The following is a 17,597-nucleotide window of genomic DNA, read 5'->3' on the forward strand; positions in this document are numbered from 1 at the left end:
CTCTCTATAGTTTCCGGCGACTTACAACCTCCTTTTGACCTGTTTTGGTCCGAGAGGAGAGTAATCCGTACTGCATTACACTACTGTTAGATCCTCGATGGTAACAATTCACAAAATATCGCTTGGCGGTTGTATTGATATTGTTGTTAACCTAAAAAACACGGTTGTGTCAATAATTCTGTACAATTTGCCTTTCTTAACGGAAAATATATTTAAAAACCAGTAATGTTAAAAAGTTCACCAGGATATAAAATTAGGTTGGTACGTACGTGATCAAATAATCTGAGAAAAACATCCGGCTTATCGATATTTGATCACGTGAATGACCAAGTTCACATCCCGATGAACTTTTTAACATGGTGGTTATTATATACAATATATACCATTTTGTACAATTGTACAATATATACCATTTTATACAAATATACAATATATACCATTATATACAAATATACAATATATACCATTTTATACAAATATACAATATATACCATTTTATACAAATATACAATATATACCATTTTATACAAATATACAATATATACCATTTTGTATCGTTTCCTTATACATTACCTACACAAAATTATTCACAATGAAATTGATCCGTGATAGTATAGAGAGAAAAAGATTGCCTTACTAGTGGTTTTAATCGCTTGATTTAGAGAAAAAAACCACCTTATGATCAGTTAAAACCACCATCTTACATCAAAATTTAAATTTAAAGTGCATGTATTGAAATACGGTAAAATATTTAGAAGTAGACGTATAAATAGTGGGAATATCCCTTAAACAGCTTTGAGCTATATCATAGTTTACATAATGTATGAAAAAAAAATATACTACGAAACACCAGAAACACACTGAGCTACTGTCTATTCAGTGTGAACCACTTATATTATTTAAAAAACAACCTTGTTATGTTATGTAACAAACACGGAAGTTTACTATTAAGTTCATTTTTTGGATACAATGACCTTACACACCATGAGCTGACAGTTAACAGAGTAAAAAATGTACATAACAAGTATGTGTTTGGAACAAACAATCGAAGTGGAACGGCCGAATTAGACAGATAACGATAACAAAGAACGCCATTACCAACGTTTCTCTGTGCAGAGATTGATTTAGAAATGGACAATTGACTGGAGAAGTGATTTACCTGAGGTTTACGCGGGAGGAATGTCAATAAACTGCACCTATAGGTGAATGGTAAGTTTCTTGCTGAAAAACCAAGTGATTTTAAGTTTTATTAACTTATATTAATCGATAGTTTCTAAGTGTATGGTGAGCATATTAAAATATAAACTTAATGTATAGTTGTCATTGTCTCTTAACAATAAGACAGGAGATTTTGGATCTGCAAGACATTCCATGTTCTAAGGGACCATGTTCACCAATAAACCATTCATCGATTCATGAATACGTAATGTAATTTAGGGCAAGATTCATCTATGGTTTGATGTGCATTATGCATTGTCAGAAATATATATATTCCAAATGCACTAGAATCAACAAGGTGTTTCTGACTTATCTAATATGGACAGTTATGCACACACACATACATATATACGATCGTGTGTGCGACAATGAACATTGACAACATCTACTTTATTTACAGCAATGTCGACAAGTTCCCAACCATAAACAGTTTTATGTTTTTACAGGTGGTGTACCCACAGATGGCCACTAACACTACAGGTAAGGTAAATCTAGGTCAGGAAGGTAAACCTTCATACTATAATTGTGTTCTACATGTTTATGCTCTCATTAAAAACATATGAAAATTTAATGAGAAATCTCTATCACACATGTCATACAGAACTGATGGAGAGTTCATCAAAGTTCGTTTTATTTATGCAGATGAAGAAATCCATTTACCCTCACCTACAAGCGAAAAAGGTAAATGTTTAAAATCATTTAATTCAATTTTTGTTAAGAAAAGCAAAATATCTTAATTAATAACAATATCAACCGGACAAGAACGCAAAATACCTAAAGCAAACGATTAAAGAAAAGGAAGAATATGTCATCTAAAGACCTTGATGTAAAACGCAATGTACATGCATGTACAGGTATATAGATAGAGTTTTAAAAAGGTCGCACCTTTACCTACAATAGCATGATAGCTTTACAACAGTTGCAGAGTTTTGATATATACGATTAAGATCCATTATTGTGCATACAAAACCTGTCCTCAGGCACGTAGCAACAGACGGGAGGACAGTGGCCCAGATCCTCCACTCTTTAAGAATATGCTCCATTTAGTAAAAAAGTATATTTACTATAGTTAACATATAATCTTACTGTCTTCCCAATTTTGTTGGTCCCTGCACTTTGTAAAGCGATGCTCTGGGCCTGTTTTAAAGTAAACACTTTAAGTGGACGTACAGTTGAACAGTTCACTTAGTTTGTTGAGTACTGTAGTGTACTATTGATGAGATAAGATGAGATAAGATGTCCAGGGCTGCCATTTGTATATATCAGTCTTTTAGCGAAATAACCCATTCTAAATATGGGTGTGTGTCAATTTAAACAGAACAATACGAAAATGTCCGTATTCCCCTCTGGTTATCTTTTGAGTAGCATGATGACATAGAAGAATTTTTATCCTATATTTGATTAATATGTTGAAAATAGAATTTAGACAAAGAAACTGCAACTAACTACGATGGATGCTCTTCCACCAGCTTCTTATTTTTTTTCAGTATGAAAATCGAATAAATAGATGCCTATTTCATTTGATAAAGTTTCTATAAAAATACCGATCGGACGACGGTTACCGAGAAAGTCACATGTAACAGTTACTTTCAAAATTTGTTCGTAAATATATGTAACACTGTTTCATCAAATACTTTTAAAAATGAATGTTATAACATTCAAGGTTCTGATATAGTTATGGCATAAGGATTGTAAGAAGAGTATTTATTCTATATAAGAATGATACCCTTTATCATAGCAATGAAATAAGTGACTAAAGGAGATTCTTAAATAGATATAAACTTTGGACATATCTCCATTCGATTTACCGCATAAAGAGCAAAGTAATGACTGTATCGTGCACCTCTCAACCAAAGACACCTGACGTTACATATTTTCCTCATTTTAAAATAGTATACCGCTTACCGTTTATTACAAGAAAAATGTTTGTGCTCTGAACCCTCGCGGAAAGGTGAATAAACTTGACAAATTGAAAGAGAAAAATACTTATCAACTTTGGTTTTACAAGTACCGGTGTTGTAACCGTTGCCAATGGATACTGGTAATGTACCAGTTATCGGCTAAAGTTTGACGTTTTCTTTTCGTAATTCCTTATTAAGGTCTTCCGTTTCCAACAGAAGACCTTATAGTGATTGTAGTGTTTTTTTTTTCTTTCTTTCTTTCTTATTATTTTTTTTCTCCTTTTTTGTCGGCAGAATTTCTCAGAGATGTCTTGATAGATTTCCTTCAAATTTTTAGGGATGATTGCAAATGATAATATCTCAAGGCGTTTTTTTCATTTTTTCAAAATTCATTTCCGGTCGTCCGTTTCCTGTCCCGCGTCAAACAAGAGGCCCATGGGCCACATCGCTCACCTGAGGAACAATAGGTATGATAAAATCAGCTCAATGGAGTCATAATACAAACTATCTGGACAATATACAATAATTCATGTAAATCCTGTATAAATAAAATCCATTTTCCCCTGGATATTCTTATGTTTATAATCATTAGTCCCTTTTCTAACAGGATGATTTTATAGTCATATCATGTGTTGAGTATTGCAGTTCTCAAAAAGATCCCTAACAATAGTTTATATATGGGATATAAACGTACAGTAAACTCTCAACCTTCTCGTGAGGCCAAAGAATTGTCCTGGGGCCAAAGTCTTAACAATTATAAAGAATCATCTGGCTGATTAGTTTCTGAGAAGATTTTTAAAGATTTACCCTATAAATTCCTTTGTTAAACTTTGACCCCCCCCCCCCATTGTGGCCCCACCCTACCCCTGGGGATCATTATTTTCACAACTTTGAATCTACACTACCTGAGGATGCTTTCACACAAGTTCCAGCTTTCCTGGCTGATTAGTTTCTGAGAAGAAGATTTTTAAAGATGACTCTGTTTATTCCTATGTAAAACATCGACCTCCCATTGTGGCCCAAACCTACCCCCAGGGGTCATGTTTTTCACAAATTTGAATCTACACTAACTGAGGATGCTTCCACACAAGTTTTAGCTTTCCTGGCTAATTAGTTTCTGAGAAGAAGATTTTTAAAGATTTACTGTATATAATCATATGTTTAACTTCAATCCCCCATTGTGGCCCCAACCTACCCCCAGGGGTCATGATTTTCACAACTTTGAATCTTCACTACCTGAGGATGCTTCCACACAAGTTCCAGCTTTGCCTTCGAATTAGTTGCTGAGAAGAAGATTTTTAAAGATTTACTGTATATATTCCTATGTTAAACTTCGATCCCCCATTGTGGCCCAACCCTACCCCCGGGGGTCATGATTTTTACAACTTTGAATTTACACTACCTGAGAATGCATCCACACAAGTGTCAGCTTTCCTGGCTGATTAGTTTCTGAGAAGAAGATTTTTAAAGATTAACTGTGTATATTCCTATGTAAAACGTCGATCTCCCATTGTGGCCCAAACCTATCCCCGGGGGTCATAATTTTTACAAATTTGAATCTTCACTACATAAGAATGCATCCACACAAGTGTCAGCTTTCCTGGCCAATTAGTTTCTGAGAAGAAGATTTTTAAAGATTTACTTTTTATATTCATATGTTAAACTTCGACCCTCCATTGTGGCCCCACCCTATCCCCAGGGGTCATGATTTTCACATCTTTGAATCTACACTACCTGAGGATGCTTCCACACAAGTTTCAGCTTTCCTGGCCGATTAGTTTCTGAGAAGAGGATTTCTAAAGATTTACTCTATATATTCATTTGTTAAACTTCGACCCCCCATTGTGGCCCCATTCTCAGGTGAGCTAAAAAGGTTAAGTTTACAATTCAATGAGTTGGTTTCTGGAAGAACAGATTTTGAAAATTTTCGTAATAAATATTGACAATTTTTTTTACTTTTTAAAGCGCTAAGCATAGCTCAGCCCTTTATTGTCGCTAGACTTCAACTTCCGGTGCATCGAATAACCGCCCCCTATAAGCAAAAGTATACATCATTTAAACTGGTTAGGGAACCAGTTTTAGGGGTTTATGCACATAACTGCACGGGCTATTGTGAATCTAATTTACGGGTTATTGTGAAATTAATGTACGGGGCTTACATACATCATTGCAGGGACTGTCATGCAGTGATGAGGAAATATAGTGCGTATACAGAAGCTGAAATGCTATATACATATATCTGTTATATACATACAGAAGCTGGGTTAGCGCTTTTCAGTACTATCAGTACTTTGATTTAATTTTTAGCTTTTAAGATCTGTGTATAAAGATAGAATTGTTAGCAAATCTCTGTATCTTGCTTATAATTCGAAGCAAACACTCAAAAATGGTTAGTAAATAGAAATTGTTAACAATTAAACACAAGAAACATGCACTACATGTATAACAAATAAAGAACACAATTTATTTTTTCGAAATGAATCATATATATACATGTATATACCTACATATTTCCGTAAGCGATATCAAACTCTATTTAAACTGAATAAACTAGAGAAAATGCCGAGCATCTCAACAAAAACCTATTGCATTAATCTACCATTACGCAAAAAATAATGCCGAATTACCGATAGAATGAATTGTATTTCAGTACTCCTACATCAGATTTGCTTAATTTGCGCAGGTAAACAGTTAACGTAACTGTTTGATTTACCGAAGTCTCTGTTTGATTTGATACGTAAAAATCACGAAACACAGACGACAGTTTCCAGGTTACAAAGCATAAATAATGAAAACGAAACGAAAATCAGAACAAGCTAACATCAACGTCATGTGTGAAAACTGTCAACGCATTGAAATATTTAGCCTCAATTTACTTCACAAAATCGGCACCAATATATTTTTCATGTTTCAAAAATTTCCCTTCATACGCGAACTGTTGCACAACAAGCAAATTCATCATAGTCAGATCGACCCTTTTTCGTATAATGTCATGGCTGCTTTAAACAAAGAACCTCGTTTTAGAAGTATGGAATACGAGTCTTGGTAAAATGGGTAAGCAAAACCGGGCCGTGGCAAAATAAAAGCCGGGGCAGATCGGCAATTGTCAATTCCAAATACGCATTATTTTGCAGCAATAATTACAGCAAATACAAATATACTGGTCCATCAAATATCCTGAAATTTTAATGAGATTGGCAGATTAATAACTGCTTATCTTTTGTTTTGCCCAGGCCAAGTCTTGTCTACCCATTTTACCGGATGCCGAATCCGAGGCTATTAAACTGATTGAAACACGCCTTTCCTTTATTATTATTTTCGTAATAACTCAGATTTGAAACAGAATTAGACCTTAATTTTTGCAATTTATATTTTCCTTCCCATAAGGATAATTTATGCTAAACTACATTGAATTGGAATCAGTAGTTCTTGAGAAGAAGATTTTTAAAAATGCACCCCCCTTTTTCTACAGTTTCAAGGTTTTCTCCGCTTTGAATACAGATCGGACTTTTATTTCTGCAATTTATATTCGCCCTCCCATAAGGATGCTTTGTGCCAAATTTGGTTGAAATTGGATAAGCGGTTTTAGAGAAGAAGTTCAAAATGTAAAAAGTTTACAGACGGACAGACAGACGGACAGACAGACAGACGGACGGACGGACGGACGACGGACAAAACGTGATCAGAATAGCTCACTTGAGCTTTCAGCTCAGGTGAGCTAAAAACCTTGTTCCCTCGAGATCTCAGAATCGGCAAACACTTGAACATCTAAACTTTGTGGAATGATATACCTATAGTTGTAGACGTGTTTAAACTATTTTGTTTTGTTTGTCGTAACTTCCGGTCGTCACCGGAAGCACTTCAAAAATAATTATTTTTACGCATTAAATTCCTTTTCCGAATAATAGATATATAAGTATAAATCTATACATAGATTATCCATGCGATGTTATATCAACAAAATAATTTTACTTCCGGTGAGATATCTCAATTATCTCAGGTATTTTTTTTAAAACACATTTTGTTCCCAAGAGGTCTCAGAGACTATAAGTGATATAAGCACGAAACTTTCAGGGATCATAGACATTTGATTGAAAATGTGTTTAACCGGTTTCATTAAATCTTCCGTCACTTCCGGTCCACACAGGAAGAGTTCGAACAAATCGAGCTGTTTATCAGTTTAACTTTATTCCTTTGATATTTGTAGTGTGCTCGATGAACATTAATTTACAAAAGGCAAGTATACAAGATATATTGAATACAATTTACATTGAGCACTTCCGTTTGTCCGTTTCCTGTCCCGAGACAAAAACCTTATTTCGACGAGATCTCAAAAACGGTAACGACTTGAACAACCAAACTTTGTAGAATGATACACCTATGTATGTACATGTGTTAACACTATATTGTTATGTCCGGCGTAACTTCTGGTCGTCACAGGAAGTACACTTTATTTTGATTTTTTTAATAATAATTTGCTTATTTAGCATGGAAGTAACATTTAATCATTAGAATTACAAAAGGTCATCTACACAGAATCATCTATCCGATGATTAATAAACAAAAAACTACTTCCGGTGAGATATCTCCAATATCTCAGGTAGTCTTTTTAAAACGAATATTGTAACAGCGAGATCTCAAAAACTATAAGCGATCAAAGCACGAAACTTTCATGGATGATAGACATTTAATTGAAGATGTGTTTAACCAGTTTCATTTTGTTTTCCGACACTTCCGGTCCACACAGGAAGAGTTCAAACAAATCGAGCTGTTGATCAGCTTCACTGTTTTTCTTTGATATTTGTAGTTACAGCGATGAACAATAGTGTACAAAAGGCAACTATACAAGAAATATTGAATACAATTTACATTTAGCACTTCCGTTTGTCCGTTTCCTGTCCCGAGACAAACAACTTTAATCCAACGATATCTCAAAAACGGTAAAGATTTGAACAATCAAACTTTGTGAGATAATAGACCTATGTATGTACATGTGTTAACACTATTTTGTTTTATCCGACGTAACTTCCGGTCGTCACAGGAAGTAAACCGAATTTTCATATTTTACAAATATTTTGGTTATTTAGCATGGAAATAATTATTTAGCAATAGAAATATAAAATGTCATTTACACATGGTAAAAAAAACAAAAAAGTTTTACTTCCGGTGAGACATTTCAAATACCTTAGGTAGCCTTTTATAAAAAACAAAGTACTTGCAAGATCTCAGAAACTGTGAGAGATCAAGCCATAAAACTTATATGGATGATGGACATTTGATTGAACATGTGTTTAACGGGTTTCATATGGCCATACGTCACTTCCGTTTCTCAATCGAAGCGTTCAAGCAATAGAATTTCTTTTTTAACTTTAGATTTTTTTAAAATAACATTTTAGTCAGTGTGATGAACAGTCACGTACCGTAGGTTAATGTAAGGATATTAAAACTAAGAAAAACGTGAACATCCAAACTTTGAGGAAAGACAAAACAATGTATGAATATATCGTTTGCTATGTTCTAAATGATTCGTCGTAACTTCCGGTCGTCAAAGAAAGTACTCAAAAATTGACATTCAGTCTTTTTTGTTTTGTTTAACTTAGAAAAAATCTATTGGGTATTCCTTTACAGTATATATTGTATCCATTTTCTTTTAAAAGAGAAATTGAATTTTTGTACCGATTAAGACATGAGGAACGGAAGACCTTTTTGTTGCTATAGCAACAAGAGTCTAGTTTCTTGATATTTTTGAATAGAACTTGACATAGTTTTAATGGTGAACACCTTATTTATCCATCTGTTAAATTATATCATTATTTAGAACTCAAAACATCTTGTTTTTGTTTTTTTTATCACGTCCGAATTTGCCGAGTTTTTACGATCTACTTTACCAGTTTTCAGCTTCGTGACAATAACATAGTAAAATCCCCTGGACATGTCGATTTTGTACTTTGCAAAATGTAATTTGAATTATGCAAAATATCTCAAAACACAAGAATTATAATTTTTTTAACCACTCTTATTTGTCTCCCAGTGACCACCAGACCCAGCTCGGCGCTGATGGAGGACCCAGTCTTTTTGGCCATCACAGGTGTGATTCTCTGTTTTGGGATTATCTTTCTTCTGAGAACGGTTGTTAATCAAATCAAAAACCGACGGTCTCGACACCACCGTCACAGAAGTCCAGGTAAATCAACAAATGGCCACGGTTAAGTTTTTTTATGTAGAAGAAAATAAGTAAATTCAACACGAATACATTTACACAAATTTACATTTATGACACTTCATGTATACATACTATACTATAAGTAATAATATTATTGTGATAATAACTAATACGCACCTTTGTCTCTGTGTTTTATAGATCCGCAAAGAATCTCCCGAAATGTCCCCTCCAGGACCTCATTTATAGACGATCCCCCACCCTACCCCGGGAAATATTCTAAAACCAACATCAATTACCTCCCCTCCTATGACTCGGCCATAAAAATGGCACCCGAGTTGCTCATGTGCAATATTGATGAGATGAATCAGTCTATAAATTTTCCCGTGCTGCATGAAAACACAGAGGACAATAGTGGGAATATCAGTGACCATGAAATCAGAGGAGACGGGGAGTTGTGCAACATGGACCAGTTTGTCCCTGTGTCGTTAGACCCCGGGAATGTAAGAGGAAACAGAAGCTCGGAACACTTCGATACCTCTCTCGATGATGAGCTGGACTATTCAGCAACAAATGTTAACGATTCTAGAGAAGAAGCAGTTACAAATGTCTGTCAGCAATTAGATGCTGAGGGAGACACGAGGGGTGATACCTTAAATGTGGCTTCTTCTGTAAATATAGAAAACAGTGGATAATTATGTCTTAATTTATTTAATTGGTATTTTAATATTGATCTCTGGTCGATAAAAAGTCGTGATTTCATTAGAAAAAATTGTTTGTTTTGAGAATTTCATCATGTAACTACATCAGTGGAGTTTATGTTGTTCTGGTTTGAAATATTAAGATTGAATGAGGAATCAGAAAGACGATAACCAAAAGCTTTTTGTTGACAAACTGAAAATGTTTAACGTTGCTAACATTAAATAAACATCCTCAGTCATGTTGAGTATACTGTTTATATGTATCATCAAATTGTTACAAATAAAATGCATGAACATGTATTTTAGTAACAAAATTGACAATTATGGACATTTTTATTTTATATATGTACATTACTTATTGACAGAATACTCCGTAAACAAACAGCTTCATATCTCAAAGACACGTTAAACCTTGTTGCCACACAGATAATTGTGTTTTTTTTCTAACACCGTAATAAATTGATGGAGCCGTTTTCAGTTTCTTTAATATCAAGTTTATTTTATGCCAAACAGGTGTTAGTAACTTTAAAGTATTAAGTAAGTAGGTGATTGTTGACTGTTTATATTCAAAATTCTGCGATTGAATAACTGTTTTGAATCAGATCAAAAACTTAGAATTATTCTTTAAAATATATTTTAATCGTCAATTTTGTTATTAAAATATATGTCGAAAAGTTATTATTTTCAGCCGACACCTTGGAGCTATAAGTTCATTTATACAATTGTTGTTTTTTTTTTAATGTATGCATAATTCAAATTTAAATTATACTATAAGTTAATTTCTGGACATTGCTGCATTACATTTTTTATGTACAATACTTGAACACATTTACTTTTGAATACTTGTAAGTGTTATCACGCTGTACTGTTCTGTTCTGTTCTGTCGATGTACAAGATACTTACTCACCCCTGCGAATGTGTTCGGAAAGTTTTCTTTATCGTTGCAAGTATGTAATAAATCCAGTGGTGCTCGAATGAAAGTTCACGGGACTTCCCCGAGATTTGTTCTGTTTCTTAAAATACGTAAATACTGGTCGTTTTTCATATCCTATCCTACTTTGATTTATGTTAAAACATGAAAATCGTTTAAGATGTATGTCTTATCTCACCATCTAGCGGTTATTTATATCAAACGATGATATTCAGTACAGAGTTATCGTTCGTGTTCAACCACGTGTATATTGGTTGAAAATATAAGCATTGGGTTGCTTAATAAAATCATAGCCATGTTTGATACTTGTGGTGTGCAATATTAGTTTTTAAAAACAATAATGGGTGTCTGTTTCGCATAAAATCTTAGTATATCAAGCCATTTTCAAGGAACATACTGTATAAAATAGTATAGTCTGTTTCACTATTGATGATATTACTAGTTCAGACGCGGATCGAAAACTAATTCTCAGGGGGATCTCTACATAGCATGTTAATTGTTGCAACAGCAGACAAAAACTATTTTTTTTATTGTCACATTTAATTCTAGAACACATTTTATCCATCAATTAATGAAGATAAAGTTTAAAATCAAGAAACCTCTAGATTTTATATTTGACTACAAGTACCAAGATTCTATGAAATAGACTATAAACACGAGGCACGATTTTTACTGCGAAACTGAAAGGGTCAAATAAAACCACGTGGTCTAAAATTTAAATGACAATAACATTCGCAGGGGTGTTACTATTCAAGCATATTTCACGTTATTTGAGGAGAATTAAAATATCTGCAGTTATATATTTGCGTGTATTTCTACAAGGTTTGCAACCGTTAGTTATTTTATATGATTTTTTTTAACTACATTTGTACAATCGTGTTTAACATGATTTTGAAAAAAAAAAATGTTTTATTTGCTTATTCATGCTGGCATGGTGGTAGCCAACAATGCAGAAAATACATAGTCTACATATAAAAATCCGCATGAGTGCTTCTCAATTTGTTTGATTATAGGTTTGTTTGTTTGTTTGAAAAGTACACGGTTGGCTTAACACAGAAGCGTCTGATCTGATACTGTCGCAGCACTTAGTTATTACTTATGTAACAAATGATCGGGTTTGGGGTTCAGATAATTTTTATATCATACGGGTGTTATCTTTGATGCTAATGGTAATATGCGAGGATCGTCCGGATGATACTAGTATATATAAGACCACACTCGAGAGAAGGTGTTCGGCTGTCAATGGAGTAGGTATGTTAATACGACTGCACAGTGTTCGTATTGGGGTTAATCTTTAAATAAAGCGATAATATTTCATCATATTTTATTAACTGCGTGTACCTGGCTGCAGCTTGTGTCGGCTGCAGGGATACAGCCCTGTACATATAATAAGGGCATAGAGCCTTATCAGGACTGATCTTACAGGTCTCGAGGCTGAGACCTGTGCCTCGGATAGAGCCCCGGGTTATAACCCACAGATCATCAAGCCCCATCCTTTTTTTAATGATTTGTGAATTATTTGTTTTGTATGCTTAAGAATAGGCCATCATTGCAACTATATCTGTATATATTGACTCGTAATTTTTATGATAATTTCATGCGGTATTCATGTATGATTATTAAATAGACACTTTCCCCAGACTGGTCTTAATCACCGAACCCAAAACACGTTACACTGTGTTTAATATATGTCATCGTGAATTGTTCAGAACATTTATTCTGTGTAGTCAGGGAAAGAAAATATTTACAAATTTTTTTTTTGCATTTTTTTTTTACGTCTACACTATCTCAGATAAGGCGTGAATTGCGTTATCTGTCCTGCATTTAGCAGGTTATTTGCATAGTTTTAGCTAGTTCAGTCATCGGTGCGGAACGACGTCAACAACTTCAAACAGCGAGTGAAACCAGGTGTTTAACACGGGTGATTTACTAAGAAACTATTCTTCTGTGGACCTATGGACTTTTCAGGTAGCGACCATTTCGTAAAATTTTGGTTTTTTATGTTAGTGATTCATTTAAATCATTTGTATACACTGTCAGGTAAGTTAGTTTCGATTTCTATTTTGGGACATATTTATATGAATAATTCCCAAGGAAATTCAAATGACTTCAAAGACAACAACAATGCATTCCAACAACATTAAAAGCGGAGATAGCAACAATAATAAGGAAAACCAATAAAAGAAAACAACAACAACAGGAAAGACAACATTGGTACAAGCACAAAACACGAACGAAACATTACGAGAATTTCGACATTTTCCATAGAAGGGCAATGGCAAAGATGATTTGAATGTAATAAAAATCAAATTATAAGTTAGATACTTAAACACATTTTTGCGACTAGTGAATTTATAACCTATGTTAATAAAAGAAGTTGATGCAAAAAAGTATTTATACATTTGCATAATTAACAAAAAAAATGCAAATGGGATCACTTATAATTGCAGCAGTGCGGATCCTGACAAAAGCATATTGATGATGCCTTAATTATGCGTCCGTTTGTTGAATAATACACAATGGTGAACAACATTTCAGACGTAGGTATGATGATTTTGATTATCAAATGACAAGTTTTAAATCCAGTAGATTATTATTGGTACAGATCTTTTGGTCATCTACTCCTGGAGGCTGGAGAAGTGATGCCAGTGTTTCTCATTACGTTTTCAGATCATCTCCTGTCACACTTTCATTCCGAGGTCATTTACCCTAATGACACTAGCCGAGAACGAAACCAGCGACCCGTGACCAGTAAGTATGTTTTATGTTAAAATTGTTTAGGATGTTTAAAAAAAATCAAAACTATCAAAAAAAATAAAACCTCAGATCTACTCAATCGCAAATCGCCGTAGAAAAATCGATTTCTCCGGATGTGAAGAAGAAATTTTTTTTTCATTATGTTACATTAAAAGTTTAAAATCAAAGATTTCTAAACTTATCTATAACAATCTGGTTATCAATTTAAAATTTACAAGCTGCTATGAGAACTTAAGTTTAATTTTTTTTCTCTCAAATTAACTACGCAATTTAGGCCTAGTTTGTAACAAAAAGGAAATAACCAAACATACAAACGGAGATGCTTTCATTTGACAAAAATGTTAATCCTCTTGACACTAGTCTTTGATATCTTCTTTACTTAATCTCCAGGCAAATTAAATAATTGTTGGACAATAGAAGTGTGAAATTATCGTAACAGCTAGATGTGTGAATGTTTATTTTTCTGGCATGTCATTACCATCTCTTTGTCATCGAAAAAAAAAAGCAATGCCTGTCAAAAAAAAAATGTGAAAAAGAGAGAATGGTTTAAGATCTGGAAGAGAACGGTTGAGCTAGCTGTGCTGGAACCCCGCACGTTAGCATAAAGTGATATGTTGGGCTAACTGTGCTGGAACCCCGCACGTTAGTGGAGTGTGTGTGATATCGGGCTAGCTGTGCTGGATTTCCGCACGTTAGTGTCGATTTTGTACAAAGAATTATATCGGACTGTCCGTGCTGGAATCTCCGCACGTTATCAGGTTGTTATCTCGGAACTCCGAGAATCGGTTTTCATTGGAATACCATGTACCGTTATTTCATCAACTTGAATACAACTTGTTGAACTTTTGTTTCGTTTTGGTATTTTTATTCAGCGTAAACTTGAGCGAGTGTAACGAATTGAGCTTTCCCCTGAATTCACCATATGGATTTTAAGAACTTTTATATTACAATTTACAGTCTAGAATACAAATCAAATACAAGATACGTTCGTAAAAGTTGGGTAGTATTTTTAGTAGAAAGCCGATTGGCATGCTACCGGGCTAACCGCAACTTCACGGAAAATTCGCGATAGGAACTTTACATTTAAAATTCATTGGTGAAAATTGGTGTGAGAATCGAATTGTTCCCCGTCTCTCAACAGAGCGAGTGATAGAAACTCTAACGTCATGATGAACCAACAAGTGCGACCGTCCATCAGCAAGAAGTCCGAAAAACAGAAACTACGGGACAGGAATCGTATGCAGCAGTTTTTGGATAAGAAATTCCAGGGATCTCCGAACTCTGTGTCTCCGCCCGCTACTAACGTTACCATCATAACGACGCATTCGGAAGGAAATCCAACGCAAGCTTCCCATGCAGATTCGGAATTGACCACCACCACTCCGTGTCCAGGTGATGTAGTGGAAACCCGTGCAAACACCGTGGACGAAATAATTAAAGAAAATTCAAAACTGAGAGAACTTACAAAATCTTATGAGAGAAATATTAAAGACCTGAATGGACAGTTAATTATATTACAGACCCTTTTAAAAAACAATCGAACTGTGGTGCCTTACAGAGCAATTTAATAGACGCTAAATGGCTTTGAATTAACTTGTATTGTGAATTTTTGTCAAATATGTATGTTTGCATTGTTTTTAAAGGTTACATTTTGTTTCAAAGTAGAACTCTGGGACAGAGTTTATTAAGGCTGTGAGAGAGATTGTTATAGATAAGTTTAGAAATCTTTGATTTTAAACTTTTAATGTAACAGGTTATCAATTTAAAATTTACAAGCTGCTATGAGAACTTAAGTTTAATTTTTTTTCTCTCAAATTAACTACGCAATTTAGGCCTAGTTTGTAACAAAAAGGAAATAACCAAACATACAAACGGAGATGCTTTCATTTGACAAAAATGTTAATCCTCTTGACACTAGTCTTTGATATCTTCTTTACTTAATCTCCAGGCAAATTAAATAATTGTTGGACAATAGAAGTGTGAAATTATCGTAACAGCTAGATGTGTGAATGTTTATTTTTCTGGCATGTCATTACCATCTCTTTGTCATCGAAAAAAAAAGCAATGCCTGTCAAAAAAAAAATGTGAAAAAGAGAGAATGGTTTAAGATCTGGAAGAGAACGGTTGAGCTAGCTGTGCTGGAACCCCGCACGTTAGCATAAAGTGATATGTTGGGCTAACTGTGCTGGAACCCCGCACGTTAGTGGAGTGTGTGTGATATCGGGCTAGCTGTGCTGGATTTCCGCACGTTAGTGTCGATTTTGTACAAAGAATTATATCGGACTGTCCGTGCTGGAATCTCCGCACGTTATCAGGTTGTTATCTCGGAACTCCGAGAATCGGTTTTCATTGGAATACCATGTACCGTTATTTCATCAACTTGAATACAACTTGTTGAACTTTTGTTTCGTTTTGGTATTTTTATTCAGCGTAAACTTGAGCGAGTGTAACGAATTGAGCTTTCCCCTGAATTCACCATATGGATTTTAAGAACTTTTATATTACAATTTACAGTCTAGAATACAAATCAAATACAAGATACGTTCGTAAAAGTTGGGTAGTATTTTTAGTAGAAAGCCGATTGGCATGCTACCGGGCTAACCGCAACTTCACGGAAAATTCGCGATAGGAACTTTACATTTAAAATTCATTGGTGAAAATTACATCGAAAGTACTTCACTGATGTTATAACTAATGTATCTAAAATTTGTCAAAGGTGACAAAAACGAGAACACTGGTCAGTACAGCCAGTCAGGTGTTTGCTTCATGCGCGGATCTAGAGGGGGGGTCGGGGGGGGGGGTCCCGACCCCCCCTGGAAAATGAAAATTTATTAAATTTACATAGTAAAATTATCGCGAAAATATGCCTCGGACCCCCCCTGGCAAACACAATTATCCTTCGGACCCCCCCTGGAAAAATTTTCTGGATCCGCGCATGTGCTTATTCTAAATCTAACAAACAAATCACAAACAGGACCCGATTTACATTCAAATTCAGATTTTAGAATGTTATTCGGGGAAAATATTCGGAATTTTACTTTGAAAAAACCCAACAAACTTAATGTACTTAATACAAGCATAGACTAACTAAATGTGTGTGAAACGTTTTATTTGAGCAGACTCCCATTGGTACCGAGGGTACGTGATGGAAGACCCAGTGGTTCTAGCCATCCTCGGGGTAATAGCTGTCATCATTATGGCCACTATTTTAAGGACGATCGTCAACAAAATCCTCGCTCGCCGACAGAATATACGTAAGTCTGTTCGATTACTTTACTTTAAGAAGTTTCTTATTACAAAATTTAGTATATTGTTTTGTTGGGACAACAAAAACTGTTTTTTTCATATATCATGTAATCATCACTGACATATAACTTCACGCACCGGTAACGAACACACAAAAAAAGAAACAGCCGGTAAAAGCAAGCTGTCCCCAGAGATTGACTGATGCTGATTGATATCAGGGGTTTTCTTTATTCTCTAGCGGAGCGGTCCGTGTCGACGTGTTCCTATCAACTCAGGGATCCGCCCCCTCCTTACCCCGGGAAAAACCCCGAGGCCGTCTCTGATTACCTCCCTTCTTACGAATCAGCTGTTGCGATGGAACGGCGGCGACAAGAGGCCCGGGAGGGGGAGAGCCTGACAGAGCGCGCCAGCCGTGTGTCCGTGGATTTCTCCATTTCTAGTTACCATTTTGATGTTTTAATGAATGATAGCGGTGAACAAATGAGTCGCGAGTCCACTAGTGCTGATGGAAATAGACCGGGTACTGTGGTTTCAGAGTGGACAATCAGTCCGCACAGTAGTAGGACAGAGAACACGGAGTGTGCACACGTGCAGAATGAAGAGTTGACCAGCGCGTGCATGTCACAAACCAACGGGACAGAAATTAGTGGGTTATAACATCCAATTGGTTATCGTTGCATGAC

At 35.1% G+C, this 17,597-nt stretch overlaps 2 protein-coding genes across 11 annotated transcripts; both read left to right on the forward strand.

Annotated features, from left to right (window-relative positions):
- The first annotated feature begins 663 nt into the window (after positions 1-663).
- LOC128182876 (uncharacterized) lies at positions 664-11,711 on the forward strand. Of its 7 annotated transcripts, none has more exons than XM_052851659.1 (5): positions 664-1,209; positions 1,619-1,698; positions 1,861-1,899; positions 9,151-9,303; positions 9,481-11,711. In XM_052851659.1, the coding sequence occupies exons 2-5, from the start codon at positions 1,653-1,655 to the stop codon at positions 9,972-9,974; spliced, it is 732 nt and encodes a 243-aa protein (XP_052707619.1). In that variant the 5' UTR covers positions 664-1,209; positions 1,619-1,652; the 3' UTR covers positions 9,975-11,711. The 7 variants fall into 7 exon arrangements, with proteins under 7 accessions (XP_052707619.1, XP_052707626.1, XP_052707605.1 ...); XM_052851666.1 differs by having other exon boundaries at positions 1,665-1,698; XM_052851645.1 differs by having other exon boundaries at positions 664-1,202.
- A 210-nt stretch (positions 11,712-11,921) lies between these two features.
- On the forward strand, positions 11,922-17,587 carry LOC128182920 (uncharacterized). 4 transcript variants are annotated; one of them, XM_052851708.1, is made up of 7 exons: positions 11,922-12,162; positions 12,756-12,879; positions 13,006-13,206; positions 13,362-13,455; positions 13,582-13,662; positions 16,788-16,922; positions 17,153-17,587. In XM_052851708.1, the coding sequence occupies exons 4-7, from the start codon at positions 13,431-13,433 to the stop codon at positions 17,569-17,571; spliced, it is 660 nt and encodes a 219-aa protein (XP_052707668.1). In that variant the 5' UTR covers positions 11,922-12,162; positions 12,756-12,879; positions 13,006-13,206; positions 13,362-13,430; the 3' UTR covers positions 17,572-17,587. The 4 variants fall into 4 exon arrangements, with proteins under 4 accessions (XP_052707668.1, XP_052707680.1, XP_052707661.1 ...); XM_052851720.1 differs by lacking the exons at positions 12,756-12,879; positions 13,006-13,206; XM_052851701.1 differs by lacking the exons at positions 11,922-12,162; positions 13,006-13,206 and having other exon boundaries at positions 12,179-12,879.
- The last annotated feature ends 10 nt before the right edge of the window (positions 17,588-17,597 follow it).

Source organism: Crassostrea angulata, chromosome 1 (genome assembly GCF_025612915.1).
Source record: "Crassostrea angulata isolate pt1a10 chromosome 1, ASM2561291v2, whole genome shotgun sequence".
Taxonomy (NCBI): domain Eukaryota; kingdom Metazoa; phylum Mollusca; class Bivalvia; order Ostreida; family Ostreidae; genus Magallana; species Magallana angulata.